We start from the raw sequence: 15,578 nt of genomic DNA, 5'->3' as shown, positions 1-15,578 counted from the left end.
TCTTAAAAGCTTTGTGGAAATGTGAAGAAATGCCCGGCAATATCTCAAGCCCCCCACCTCAAAAAACAAAAACCCACCACCCTCGCTCGATAGGTAGCTCTCTCGTAATTATTTTAAATGACCTCTGGATTTACAGTTCTTAATCGTTGCTGCAAATTGGACTCTTGGCTCGTAGTCTGTAAACATTAGCTAGCGCAAGTGGGATAATTAAACCTCCGGGACACATTATCACCGATCACGTGTGGTAGGCATAGACTGAGCTGAACAGGAACCTGAGGGGAGCTTGGAGAAACTGTGACCTGTTTCTACAACAAATAGCGAAAATAGCTGAATAATGTCTTAAAAGTGCAGGCCAGCCTTCCAAGTTCTTTAAAAAAACAAACAAACACCAAACATGTGAGTTGGAAGGGGTAACACAATTAGAGCAGCCTTTCTCAACCTTGGGTTCCCATATGTTGTTGGACTACAACTCCCATCATCCCTGGCCATTGGTCCTGCTAGAGAGGCGTGGTGGGAGTTTTAGTTCATTGACATCTGGGGATCCAGGGTTGACACAGGCTGCATTAGAGGGTTACTTCAAACTGCTTAGAGCAGGCATCCCCAAACTGCGGCCCTCCAGATGTTTTAGCCTACAACTCCCATGATCCCTAGCTAACAGGAGCAGTGGTTGGGGAAGATGGGATTTGCAGTCCAAAACATCTGGAGGGCCAAAGTTTGGGGATGCCTGGCTTAGAGACACCAAGGAGTGTCTTGTGTCAGGGCATATATAGGGCTGGATCCATAGCAGGGACCAGAGGAGGAATGACCTTTTGGAGGAGCATAGAGAGAATTGCCACGGTGTATCTGCAAGTAGCAGAACCAGACACCTTCATCTGCCCCAGCTGCAACCACAATAAAAAAGTATTTATCATATCATTCTCTACAGCAGGGGTTAGCAGACTTTATCAGCAGGGGGCCGGTCCACTGTCCCTCAGACTATATTTTGGGGAAAAAATAATGGAGGAATTCCTATGCCCCACAAATAATCCAGAGATGGATTTTAAATAAAAGCACACATTCTACTCATGTAAAAACACCAGGCAGGCCCCACAAAGTGCCTTTCCTCTACTAATCCCCAATGCTGAGCATTAACTTCCTTTATTAATCAGTGCCTACATATACAATTAATATAATCACTGGGAGAGAGAAAGCCTCGCACCTATAGTAAGTGGTTAGATAAACTCTATACAGCCAGTTGCTGTCTGTCTCGGAAGACAATGGTGGAGTGAGCCTTTTGGGGTGGAGTCAATCCGTTCGAGAGTTACAGGGCCTGCTGTGGCTGTGGAGCATGGGTAGGCGAACTAAGGCCCGGGAGCTGGATCCGACCCAATTGCTTTCTAAATCTGGCCCGCAGATGGTCTGGGAATCAGTGTGTTTTTACATGAGTAGAATGTGCCCTTTTATTTTAAATGCATCTCTGGGTTATTTCCCGGTTGGTGATCTGAATCAATATAACTTCTTCTCAAAATAATTCCACTGGGAATGTTGGAAATGCCCTCCCCATCTGTGATTCCCAGCAACTGGTGTTCAGAAGCATGGTGTCTCCCAACAGTGGTGCTTAGAACATGACCATTGTGTTTAAGTAGCCATCACAATAGGCTTATCCTCCATGAATTTGTCTAACCCCCTCCTGCTTTTAAAGCCATCCAGTATCTTTCATACTTCTGCAAACCTTGGGCTTCTCCCAGGTTTGCTGAGACCTCCCCTCCTGTGCCTTAGTGGTGCTGTTTTGGCACTGGCAGTTAGTTGCAGCCTGAAAATTGTGGAAGGAATGACAGATGAAATGTCTACAACTCTCTTGCTATTTCCTGCTCTCCCCCTCCTCTTTCAAGAGTCTTCCCTCGGCTGCATACCAGATGACTCCTGCTGAGTTGTGGAGTTCTGCATCCTTGCAGCCTTGCTAGACTCACAATGTCCATCTAGCAACAAATCCCTTGATACTCTTTCTACCACCAGAGAGTTTGGGTGAAGCCATGCTAAGGTGGTGGTGATGAAAACTGCCTGTTCAGGTCTTTGGAGGCAAGAAGGATAACTCGGTTAGTAATCTGAGACTGACTAAAGTCCTGGGCTTTATTGTTGTTGTTGATGATGTTGATGATGATGATATTTTTTTATTTGTGTCCCGCCCATCTGACCGAGTTGGCCCAGCCACTCTGGACAGCTTCCAGCATATATAAAAACTTGGAAAACATTAAATTAAAAAAAGCTTCCCTATACAGGGCTGCCTTCAGATGCCTCCTAAATGTTATAGAATTAATCATCTCCTTAACATCTGATGGAAGGCATTCCACAGGATGGGCACCACTACCAAAAAGGCCCTCTCCCTGTTAAGAACTCCTGAATGAACCTTAAACTGAAATTTGCTTTCTCCAAAATGTGCTGGTCAGGCAACGATGGAAGTCACTCATTACAGCAGCCTTGCAAATTGGGGAAGGGTTGCTTTTTCTCCATGCCTGGGCCTTCCCCGGCTTCCTTTACCGCCACCTGCACCAGCGGTTCTCTTCCTACTCTCTCCAGGTAAAAAGAAAAGTGTCTAGAACGGTGCCCCCGCTTTCCCCTCCTGAACCTGGGGAGCCAGGATAGTGTAGAAGTTAAGCAATACTTGAGGCTAGCGAGAAAAACATGCCTGTTACAGCATTTGCAAATGCCTGGCTGCACCTCGCATGTTTCTTCATGGTGTGTAAATGAGATGGTGCACACACCCATTGCCACATGAGTGCCACACTCCCTAGTGTGACATTGAAAAAGCCAAAGTCTGTCAGGGGAGGGGAAACATGGGAAGGGAGATGGGGAGAAACTGGTGGTGTGGCTGCCGCCCAAATGGAGTCTGAACAGGGGTGAGGCCGGCGGGGTGTGGGGTGAGAAAGCAAAATTAGCCAACTCTGGCTGCATCCTCTTCTTGCAGAAGAAGCACAGAAATAAATGAAGCCACTTCTCCTCAGACATGCTTTCAGTTCCTGCCCCTCCTTGCAAGGACAGAATTAAGGCATGTCCAGTTGGTGGGCACCCTGTGTACAATGGTGTCCTGATTTAAGATAACACTTCATTTTTGAAGTGTCAAGATGGTCAGTTTCTTGCCCCACCCTCTGAGCCCAGAAGAAAGAGGGGGGCAGCCCTGCATTCAGCTGTTACATCAGAGAACTGTCTTCTGGGCAGGGTGAGTTTAGCTCTTACACTTGGCTCATAGCTGCCCCTCTCTACCCTGGCACTGGGCATCTGAGGTGTACATTTTTGGGACCCACTCTTTGGTTTTGCGATTGTAAGCAGTTCTAATGTTGCATTTCGATTGCCGTAACCTACCCTGGCACCTTGAGGGACCCAGGTGGCGCTGTGGTTAAACCACTGAGCCTAGGGCTTGCTGATCAGAAGGTCGGCGGTTCGAATCCCTGTGACGGGGTGAGCTCCCGTTGCTTGGTCCCAGCTCCTGCCAACCTAGCAGTTCGAAAGCACGTCAAGTGCAAGTAGATAAATAGGAACCGCTACAGCGGGAAGGTAAACGGCGTTTCCATGTGCTGCTCTGGTTTGCCAGAAGCGGCTTTGTCATGCTGGCCACATGACCTGGAAGCTATACGCTGGCTCCCTCGGCCAATAATGCGAGATGAGCGCGCAACCCCAGAGTCGGTCACGACTGGACCTAATGGTCAGGGGTCCCTTTACCTTTACCTTTACCCTGGCACCTTAGGGTGAAGCGCAGGTAATAAATTAAAATATTGTGATTAGCAATATAATAGTAGTAGGGGGAGGGGAAATGCCCTTGGATCAGGGGTCCCAAAGTATAGCCCGTGAGCTTCGTTCTGGTAGCCCGTGAAGTGTCTGTAGAAATGCAGTTAAAATTCATAGAGTATATAATGTAGCACATTGCAGTTTCTACAACAGGCAGCAAAATCAATAAGTAGTCTGCCAAGACACTCAGCATTTTTCAAGTGATGCATGGGAAAACAAGTTGGGGAACCAACACTGCCCTAGATCAAATTCAGTCTTTCTGGGGAGACTGCCCACTCAGTTGCTTGAGATTTTCCCGCTCCCCTTTTCTGCATGGAAGTGTGTGACAGGCCACATCACAGAAGCATTGTGGACCCAGAGCTGGTTTTTAGCTTGCTCCAGGAGACTAGGCAAGTGGCTATTTGCAAGTTTATATCTGAGGAAACAGGAAGCCTATGGAGACTAGGAAATGACGAGAGAAAGAGAAGGGGAACTATGTGCCCACGGCCAATGAACTCTCTGGTTTCTGAGTCTACAGCAAATGCTGCTGTAGTCTTTGCAACCTTTCTTTGCCACAATGAGGACTAAGAAAGTGCTTTTTGTATTAACAGGTGTACTAGGTTTCTGTGGATTCCAGGTCTTGTACTTTTTTAAAAAAAGATATACCTGTATGCAGCATACAGCTAAACATGCAGGCTTTTGACAGTTCTGAGAGTGGAACCATATTCCCTTCCAATGCCCCTTTGAGGATCACTTCATGTAGATAGGGGGTGCTTGAATTACACTGAAATGTTGATCTTGACATAGGCCTGTCCAATAAGCTGGCACATACTGAAACTGCTGAGAGCAGAATTTAATTCCTCAGTCTACAATTAATGTACTGCAAGTGCCGCTACAACCTGAGGACAAACATAACTAGCTAAACTGTTCTACTTGCCAGGAAATGTAAATTGAATTCTGTAGGTTTCTCAGAAAGCTTAAGCAATAAGTGAAGTGAATTAGCAGAAGTGAATTGCTTAAATGAAAGCACGTTGACCATTGTCTTTCCTTGGCACAGTTCTGTAGGTTACAGCATCCTGTGCTAAGTAAAATGAGATGTGGACAGATTGTTTAAGTCATGTGTAAATGGATTAAAATAATCTAATTTGTTTCTCACCAGCCAGTGCTAAGTAGACTGGGCTATATGAAAATGTAGGTGTAGGGCTCAATGCAATACTTATGAATTTCTTTTCAGCAGGAACTCATTCAGCATCTTTTGCAGGCTTGCATGCATTTAAATGCAGCTCCCACCCCCTTACAACAATTGAACTGATTCCTCAGCACATTTGCATCTGAACATTTGTGCTGCTTTTCAGCTACACAGCCCCAATACAGGTTAAATTGTAGTTCTCGTTGCAAAAATTATAGCAACTCTTTACAGCAACCCTTTTCAAGAAAGACTTGTTAAAAAAGCAGAAGATAAAAAATCATTTATTTGAACCCACAGGTATTAAACATGATGAAAGGAAGCTTTTGAGACACACAGCGCCTCTCTTCCTAGGGCTAAATAATTAGGACGATAATGGCACCTGGCTGGCTTTTGCCAACAATGTTTGGAGGCATCCCTCAGTGCCAAAGGAAGTTGCTACAGAGGCCAACTCTCTGTATTTACCAGAGAAGGTCCCTATTGCCTTGTCCCTGCTTCTAGTAAACCTTTATCTTGCCATCCCCATTTCTGCCATGAGAGCATGCTTGCTTTTGGTATTTTTTAGTGTAAGCTGCTGTTAAGTTGCTTAATGTTAACATTCACCTTGTCTGCTCGTTCATTGGTCTTTAACTAGTGACCAGGATCCGCTGCTGGGTTGCAGCGTCATCTAAGATGGGTTACAACCTGGAACAGCAGCAGTATACAAATATAAGGTAAATTTAAAAAAAGAAATAGATCCTCAAATGCATGTTTGAGTTCAAAGTGGGCTCCAGGTCTGAAAACATGCAAGACTAGAACACATGTGTCTCAATGCGTACCACATGAGCACTGAGGTACCAGATTGCCATTTCACTCACTGCAATCAGTACTGTTTCACCACAGAGGATAGCATTGTAGACAAATAAGGGGTTTTTTTTGGGGGGGTATAACTTTCACCATAATAATCATTGCCCTTTTGGCTGCTGGACCTGTGAAGGACAGGGCTGCTGTAGATTAAATGAATATAGCGTCCAAGTGATCGTATTGTAGAGTGTGTCATAGTGGAGCTTACTAAGTGATCCTTGGCTTGAGAATAGGCGTTTTATAGTGTAGCACATCCCTGTTTTCATCTGTGACAAGCTGGAAGTATAGCACAGGGGTATGTTGCAGCAGACAGTTAATTAGTTTGTTCTTAAAGTTGCCCCCAGGGACAAAGTAGTAAATGAAAAAATGTGTTTCCTCCAGAGAGAGAACTACTTAGGTGCGAGGCATGGCTATATCCCCATCCAGGCCTTGTGGGGCTCTTGGAAGCGAAGGGGTAAAAGCCTCATCCAAAGTACAACAGTAGTTTATCTTATCAAAGCTGGAGGTTAATGTGGAAACATGTATAGTGTAGATGCCTGGATAGCTCAGTTGGTTAGAGTGTGGTACTGATAATGCCAGGGTTGCAGGTTTGATTCCTGTATGGGACAACTGCATATTCCTGCATTGCACCGTCCACCTCTACAACTCTATGATTCCAAGTACAAAATCTATTGCAGGCATCCCCAAACTGCGGCCCTCCAGATGTTTTGGCCTACAACTCCCATGATCCCTAGCTAACAGGACGAGTGGTCGGGGAAGATGGGAATTGTAGTCCAAAACATCTTGAGGGCTGAAGTTTGGGGATGCCTGATCTATTGTCTTCTCTCTAGCTTTACTCCCGCATTATTTTGAATGCTAGAGGGCTTCAACTTCCAATGCTACAAATGTACTGAAGACATCTGCCTCTCATATCTTCTTGCTCAATGCAGAAAGGTTTCTACATGCAAGTTCTAACCCTTGTGAGGTATTTCAAATGCTTTCATAGGACACCCAACTTCCAGATCCTTGTTGGTTGGAACTTTCCCAGCCAGCACAAACATTGTTTTATTAAACTGGCCATTGTTTTATTAAACTCGCCATTGCCCAGTCTTTCGATTCCACTGCAATTTTAATAGTAGGGAAAGACATTTAGATGGAGGGGTTATTGATGCAACATTGAAAGCTCCGGTTTGCACTCACTGCAGTCAGGAAATACAAAGCTTGGTTTGAGTGCCAATTGAACACTCCATTTCCTGGCTAAGCTTGCTATTTAGGGGTGGTTTTTTTAAAGGCTGCATAGAACCTGTGTGTGTATGTTTCTCTATGCCTTCCTGTTTGCACATTTCAGTTTGTCAATAGCAATATTTCTTCCTTTGAAAGAAGCACTCTGGTAGATATAAAGTGCTGTGCCAAACGGAAATGGTGTGCTTTGTTTAGCATTTTGATAGCAACCTTTCTGAACTATAGGCTTATCATTCCGGAAAAGCAAAAGGCTGCTCTTCCTGCATACGGCTTCCTGTGCATGTCTATCAGCTGCAGCATGCTCTCAATCTAAGCACCATTAGGAGACTTGGGAAGTTTGCAAGTTCCACAATTCAGAGAGACCTGGATATCATAAAGCCTTTAGGTTAGCCCAGAAGCCTTGCGTAGATGTTACAGCTATAGCAGTCCCAAATGCTGGCTTAGCCATCTTTGCAGGAAGATAAATCAATTTTATTTGGCCCTAGAATATTTTTACTGTTCCTATCTGTTAGAAGGCAGGCTGAATGTTGGTTCTAGATAGCTTAAAGGTTTTGTCCCTCCATTACAGGCATCCCCAAACTTCGGCCCTCCAGATGTTTTGGACTACAATTCCCATCACCCCTGACCACTGGTCCTGTTAGCTAGGGATCATGGGAGTTGTAGGCCAAAACACCTGGAGGGCCGCAGTTTGGGGATGCCTGCTCCATTATCTTGACTGTTTGCGCTGTCTCTTCTTGCTTGCCCTTCTTCTGCTTGTCCACATTCTCCTGTTTGTGAGAAGTGATGTAGAATCCTGTGGCACAGTATATAATCTGGAAACCAAAAAAATCCCTGACTCAAATCTCATCCCAGCTCTGAACTGTTTAATAGCCTTAGGAAAGTATATCTTATGTATCAGCCCTATATTGCAAACAGGCTGTTCATAGCTGCTGGCACTGGATGCTCAGATATGTGCTCTCCAACATTTTAGCAATAGGCTGTTAAAGGTCTCAGGTCCCTGCAATATTCCACTCACATTTGGAACAGCTGTTCTGTGGGAGGCAGGAGGATGGGACTTGATTAAGTTGTAGTTAGTGTTGCAGAGGAAGGAGAGAGAGCAAAGATGTAGCTGGGTGAAACACATGAATGGAAGTGCTTTCTTTACCCCTTCCCAAATGCACAAGGAAATTTAATTTTCATAAATAGAAGTTGTGTTTTGGAGCTGCCCTGTTGCTTAAACAACACCCTTAACAGTGTGAGTCCAATGTTATGAATGCTGGGCCAAAGCTTCGAATTCGAACCTTTTGAATTTGCTGTTGAATATTTTCGAGGCTGACAATTTGTGGTGGGCAATTAAAGAATCTTCTAGTTCTGGCAAAAATTCTATGTTCTGTAGTATCAGAACTTCTCTCCAAGAATGGATGGAGTGGTTTCTTTAAGTTCTGGAAATTATTGAGACTGATGTACTATTGGAGTAATGGCATATATGTCCCAACTTTTAGGGGGAAAGAGCTTTGCTGGATTAGGCCAAGGTCTGTTGCTCCCTAGTAACTGGTATTCAGAGGCATATTGATTCTAAACTTGGAGGGTATGTGAGGGATATCTATCTATCTATCTATCTATCTATCTATCTATCTATCTATCTATCTATCTATCTATGCACCATTAATAGACCATGAATCTGTCTGATCCATCTAAAGAGTGGCCTTCAGTCACTTCTTGTTACAGTTAATTCAATAAGTTAACAGCATGCTGAGTGCCTTTATAATTTTAGTGGAACTCATGAATAACATTGGGAAGATGCTTGTTTAGCAAGTTGTATTTGTAAAACAATAAGAAATGTAACTGGTTTAAGCAGTAAGGAAAGCTTTTCAAACATTTCTCCAAAAGTTTTAGCAGGCAATCTAGATCCAACGCCATTTTTTTCCTAGGAGGATTGTGGGAAAGAGAACATCTAGCACAAGGGGAGGAGGGGAGAAGAGGGAAGGAATGTGTCCTCCTGATTTACGCAGGATTTCTGAAATTCTACACTTCAAGAATATTGGGGAGTTTTTATTCCACCATCCTCCATTCGCTGCCTAGAATAAAAGATATGGAAGAGCTACGAAAATGTTGCTGTAGTAAATTATTAGAGGTTTTCTACTGATCCTGCAACAGAGTTTTAAACAAGACCATATGCTGCTAGTTGCTTATTCCTTCTGCTCTCTCTGTGTTGCGGATTTCTGGTTCCACCTTATCAGACTGCACATCCAGTAATAAGGTCTTCTGGGTGATCTAAATTATTAAAGAGGTTCTTCTCCCTCTCTCCGAACTTCAAAAAATAATACATCTCTCTCTCTTCGTTCCTTCAGGCTCCAGACAAAAGGAAAGCATTAGAAGAGACCAAAGCATACACAACTCAGTCTTTGGCTAGTGTTGCTTATCAGATCAATGCACTGGCCAACAATGTGCTCCAACTACTGGATATCCAAGCGTCCCAGCTCCGGAGAATGGAGTCCTCAATCAATCATATTTCCCAGGTAATCAATCCTATTTCCCCCCCCCCCCAAAGATATGCTTTTCTTTGGTCTTCCAAAGATGTAAAGAGATTTTTTTGAGACGGTTCACGTGCAGTGCCAACTCATGGTTTGATAGTAATGTAAATAAGCCTCAGGCTTGCATATGCTTTCGTTCTCTAGTGTGTTCGGATCACCTTTTGTAGCTAGTCATAGCCCAGAAAGAAGAAATGCTGTGGTGCATCTATAGTAGCACAACTGGATGCCTTCATCTGTCCCAGCTGCAACAAAGCACATCTCTTTTGTATCTGTTTCTACAGCCCAGGGGCACCAGCTCTTGGGGGCCCGAGCCCTTTTGGGCCTCCCAATATTTTTGGGTGGGGGCTGCACCCCTCCCCTGTCCAAAGGGCACATGGGTGGAGCTGAGTGTGGCACGCCTTCAGTAGCCAGCTTCTCCTTCTCCTTCTGCAGAGGGGGAGGATGGCTGAAGCAGCCTTCTCACCCGGAACCTCCTGACATCACGTGTGATGTTGCCCCCCCTCATTGCCTCCGCAAGCTGGCATCTCTGCTACCGACACAGCAAGTGCTGCGATCTTCCAACAGTTTGATTTCACCCCCAAAGGCACACTCCTCCATTGCCAACTGAGGCCGACGGATGGCGACCGCAACAGTCACTACATTCACTTGCCCTCCGAACCAGTGTTTCAAATCACAATCAAACTACAGTCGTACCTTGGAAGTCGAACGGAATCCATTCCAGAAGTCTGTTCGACTTCCAAAACACGGCTTCTGGTTGGCTGCAGGAAGCTCCTGCAGCTAATCGGAAGCCCTGTCGGATGTTCGGCTTCCAGAAATAGTTTGCAAACTGGAACACTCACTCCTGGGTTTGCGGCGTTCTGGAGCCAAAATGTTCGAGAACTAAGCCGTTTGAAAACCAAGGTACGACTGTAATGTTAGATCCTGGTTTGGAGGGTAAGCGAGAGCCATAGTTTACTGAATGAATGGACTTCTTGTTACAGTTGCAGACTGTTAACATTAGATGCATAAAACAAACAGCTAAAGAGCAGATACATATAAATATGAATTTTTTTGTTTTATTTTTGAAAAGGCAGGACATCAGTGGCTTTGTGGATGTTGGGTGATATCCAGCTAAATCATACCAAGAGCACTGAAATCAGTAGGCATAAGTTATTGGCGTCACTGATCACCCCTCCGCTAGCCAGATTGTCTTTAATCTTATAAGCTTGTTTTATATCTTACTGGCTGCTTATTAATACTAATTGTGCCATAGTCTGAATTCTCTGCTGGTACAAAAGGTGCAGCCCCTTGTTTTGTTTAGCTCTTGGCCTGAACTGAAGGCCCTGCTATGAAGAAAGCTTTTGAGTCACCTGATACATGAACTGTTTGCTAAAAGATTGTGAACAATTAATGCTTTGTAAAGCATTTTGAGAGTATTTAGCAAGGACACTTGTAGCTCTTTTGGTTGTTAGGCCTTTTGAAAATTAATCTCTGTTGTATAAGCCTCCCCAGACTTCTTTATAAAAGTTTAACTTGTATCTAGCTCTCGCATTCTGAGGTTCTTTAAAAAGTTAGCCAGTTGTTCTTCATTAACTTTCTTAAAAAAAATAAATCCTATACCCAGCCTTTGCTTTTGCTTAGTTTACCTCTATGATTGTGTGTGTGTGTGTGTGTGTGTGTGTGCGTGTGTGTGTGTGTGTGTGTGTGTGTTAGAAACTGAGATATGAAAGCCAGGAGCCAAATGGCACCTTAAACCTAGGTTATGGGCGCAACAACAGAATGTCTAGGTGTGTTTTTTTAATAGCAAGAATACAAAGCTGAAAATAAATGAACTGCAACTAAAATATTTTGTTCATTTTTCAGTCCTTCCCCTGCCCACCCACCTAATATTCGGAAGAGGGTCTCTTCTCCAGTCTTCAGAGAGTAGCTGAAAGTGGGGAGGTAGAAAAAAGTCCTCCTTTCCTTCCACTCTGCAGTTTTTATTTGAAATCTTACGCGTAGTACTGTGCCCAGAACTCAGAAACTGCTCACGCTAATGAAATTCCCTGTTGCAAAATGGGCCCAGAACAATGGGAGTTTCAAACACTGGTGTGTGTGTGTGTGTGTGTGTGTGTGTGTGTGTGTGTGTGTGTGTGTGTGCTGTCTTTTGAGTTAAGCCACTTTGTTTACATGGATAGGAAGAACTATAAATACTTATTTGCCAGCACTTTGCAGTGCAATGTGCTGCAGTGGAAGCTGTAGAAGGCAGATCTGGTGCATTCCATTCTGAGATTTTTCGAAGGCCTCTCTGGGATTTACACAAAAAAGCAAAAACGTCTGCTCATTATGCTCCCTCCTCCATTTAGCAACTACTTTCCTCCTAATCTGTGGCTTGAGTGTGACTACTGTGGTTCCCTCTGAGCATGGCTTGCTTGTCTACAAGATGGAATCACCTGTTGCATTTCCAATAGCTGTTAACTCTTAAGCAACTTCCTTTCAGCAGTTTCTCCTACTAGGCTACTATACTCATTGTTACGTTTTCTTTGGGGTTCAAAACACTTGCCGGACTTTGCTGTTCTTTCACATTTCAGCATCTCTACCAGAAATGTCAGAGGCAGTTGGACTTTCTGAAAGAGCCGTTGAAAGGGAAATTGCCTGCCGCTGGTTTGCTACCATGGCCTCCTAGGGTCTTCCCAGTAAGGGTTTTGCTAAGTTGGTTGCAAAATCCTATGCTGTACTGAAGTCCCAGATTTTCAGTAAACCTTACCTGGGCAGTTACTGTTATCAAAATTGGTCCCAGCTTGCCTGGTTAAGTGCCATCAATTTGGGATAATGGCATGTACTTAAAGGTAAAGTGTGATTTCTAAGGCACCAGTTTTCAGACTGTTCTGGGGGCTCCAGGAATTCCTTAGAAGCTTCTTAGGTAGGGCTGGCCCTACGGCAAGGCTGGGTGGCGCAGGCCGCCAGGGGGGCGCCGCGCTGGGAAACGGGGCGGGGGCGCTGGAGGGATCTTTGCACTACGGCGCCAGGGCGCCAAATATGCTTAAGACGGCCCTGTTCTTAGGAGTTTCTATATTGAGGGCAAGATTCACAGAAAGGCATGAATTGAGGACAAACTTCCACCACTATTGAACTTTGTAGCCACAGGGAAGCAGTGTGTGTGAATGTGTTCTGGGGCGCCCTCTCATTTCATGTGAGGTTACATCGACTGCAAGAGGTTTGTCCTATTCCAACATGAATAGTGTGCACCCTAGAATACATTCCCCAGAATACTCTGCAATGGGTAGGTTCTGTGGAAGATGGATGGGGGGGGGGGGGTTGGCAGATGTATCCATGTGGAATGAAGACCATGGTTTTGTATGCTTTTATGTGTGTGGTGTGTGATACTTTATTGCAAAAACTGAGTGTTTAAAGAGTATCAGGGCATTTTTGTTTCTTACTTAACCCAAACTCCCCGCCACCACACACACCACTTGGAAATTGCCGAGGGTCTCGGTGGACCCCTTAATGACTTCATTCCCCTGTTGTAATGTGCTGCAATAGACACTGTATGGTTTTTCATTGTATTTTCATTGCTTTTATTTCTTACGTATTGTATTTTATTGTGTTACAATTTGAATCAAAAATACAATATAACAAATAAAAGAAGCAATAAAAAATACAACGGATATTCTATATAAATACTTAATGGTATGGCTGTGCCATCCATCTCCTATCTTCAACCACAAATCTGCAGACACACATAAATGAAGTTCTTGTGGGCCACAGTTTGGGAACTCCTGACTTAACCCACAGGCGTGGAGTCAAGCAGTTGTTTGAAATTCACAGCCTTAGTGGATGTTTTGAGGGCTTGTAAAGAATTGCATGAAAACAGGAAGGTTATATTCTAAAATGGTATTACCATTCTAAGCCTGGCAACTTCCAGCTACATAAGTGGGAAGCCCTTTTGACACTTCTGAAAAGATGTCTGAGCATCAGCAAGTATCCAGGAAGGAGTTCTGCAGCTAGAGCTATTTCTGGAGTATTCAATGTCTTGCTTAATGCAAACTATTTAAAGCACAGATTCAGGAATAAAAACAATATCTTGTGCAGCCCTTAATGCTTTGTGGTGTTTGAAAGCTCCAGCTTATGCTCTGTTGATTTAAAAAAAACGAATATTTGTTTTCAAATGCCAGGGATTTGTAAAGCCAGAAGCTGTTATAACTATGGAAGAGACTTCCAGAGAGTTTTCTCTGCAGCGCTCTATTTTAGGATTATATTTTCAATATGTAATTATTGATCCACAAAAAGTTACCAGAAAAGCATCAATTAGTGCTGAAATAGCGTAAACGCTGCTGCTATGATTAATGCACAATTAATATTTCTTTTCAAAAAGTTGCGTAATATTTAGCACTAAAAACTCTGATACCCAAGGTTTTTCATGCATTTATAGCTCTGATTTGTGTCAGTGGGTGGGTGGGTGTATAATTTCTCACAAAATCAAAAGCTGCTTCTGAACAATGCTTTCCTTTTTATATGTAACCCGGTATTATCAAACCACCAAATGTTCTGAAATCACACCAGGCCTCAGTTGTCTTCGGAGTGATATGTTCTTGATGTATGTGGTATTTGTCCTCTGGATGAATTCCAGTTTCCCCGTGTCTCTTCCTGCCCCGTGATGATTAGAATCAACGTTTTAAAATTGGGCACTTGGTGTCGATGATCATAATATTCTTTTGATTGCATTTGTCATAAACTGATTTTAATATTGTATTTTTAAATTGCTGTAACCCAGCCTGGGAACTTGTGGTGAGTAAGAAATTGAATGTAATAACAACAGGAGCAGGAGTTATGAATACATTTTAGAGCGACATTTGATAATTGCCATCAAGTAAATGGAACAATAGCATTTATATGGTGCTTTTAGAGTGCTCAAAACACTTTGCATTGTCGTGCTGTAAGCAAGGGTGCGGGAACTATGTTTCTCCAGGGGACCACCTGTCATGCTGGCTAGGACTGATGCAATTAGGTGTCCCAACATCTGCAGAGCGACACTTGCCCCCTCCTTGTTGTAACGTGAGGAAGAGGTTGATAGCATTAAACATGCTATACGTTCTCGAAGAGTATGAACAGTTATTCCCCGCTTACCTCACCTTGTGATGAAATAAACAAACTTGGAATGTAGCTACAGATAACCAACCTCTTCTGAATTGAGATTCCTTTAAAAGAATATAGCAGGTTTGCTGCAAAAGTTTTGTTGGACTTAAGGTCCTTCGCTTGTTGTGGAACGGTGTGGGGAACCGTTGGCTCTCCGAATGCTGCCGAACTACAGCGCCCATCATCCCTATCCATTGGCCTTGTTTGTTGGGGCTGATGGGAGTTGTAGTTCAGCAGCATTGGAGGGCCCAAAGGGTTCCCACACCTGTTGTGGAATGTCTCCAAAGCAGATGGTGCATTACTGTTACTTCGCAGTAGCAAGTACTTCTGAAAATACAGGCATCACCCCCCCCCCCACTTTGTGCTGGGAAATAGATAGATAGATAGACAGATAGACAGATAGACAGATAGACAGATAGACAGATAGACAGATAGATAGATCATACAAGGAAATTGGGAGGAAGAGCTGGAGAATCCTCATGGCTTGTGAGGAGACCTTCCCTGGAGCCTGAAGAGGATGATGGTGAGGGTGGAGGAAGCCACAAAGAGACCTGAGGAGCAATAGGGCTTTGTTTAGGCTGCTCAGCCTCCCCACCTAACAGCTGAGGTATAGGGTGGCTCAGCTGCCACTGTAGCTTTCTGGTGCAGCCTCCAGCCAGCCCAAGAGCTTCAAAGCTCTAGTTGGAGAGGGAGTTGAGAGAGCGAGAGAGCTGGAGAGCTGGAGAGCAGGAAAAAGAGGCTTTTTAGAGGGTGCTCCCCAGTGCTCTAAAATTCTACACTGCAGCACAACTTCAGCACAAATGCATTGCATCGGTATTCTGCCTCTGTACATACTTGGCTGTTTGTTGAGTTTAGGAATCCTGTTTTCTACTTACTTCTTTAAGAAGAAGTTAGGCAACACTGAGCAAATTGCAGGGGTGGGGGTGGGAGGTGAAGGAAAGGCTTATTTAGCAATTTTTATGAGGAAAATTAAGACAGGG

At 44.0% G+C, this 15,578-nt stretch overlaps 1 protein-coding gene across 9 annotated transcripts in view; it reads left to right on the top strand.

Annotated features, from left to right (window-relative positions):
* The window catches only part of ABI1 (abl interactor 1), a 93,510-nt gene that overhangs the window by 28,254 nt on the left and 49,678 nt on the right, over positions 1–15,578 (top strand). For all 9 annotated transcript variants that reach the window (XM_035129472.2, XM_035129471.2, XM_035129470.2 and 6 more), the window contains exon 2: positions 9,322–9,489. In XM_035129472.2, coding sequence (XP_034985363.1) covers positions 9,322–9,489 — 168 coding nt within the window. The remainder of the gene's footprint in view (positions 1–9,321; positions 9,490–15,578) is intronic.

Source organism: Zootoca vivipara, chromosome 12, assembly GCF_963506605.1.
Source record: "Zootoca vivipara chromosome 12, rZooViv1.1, whole genome shotgun sequence".
NCBI classification, from domain to species: Eukaryota; Metazoa; Chordata; class Lepidosauria; order Squamata; family Lacertidae; genus Zootoca; species Zootoca vivipara.
The sequence above is the reverse complement of the archived record's forward strand: the minus strand, read 5'-3'. Positions and strand labels throughout refer to the sequence as shown.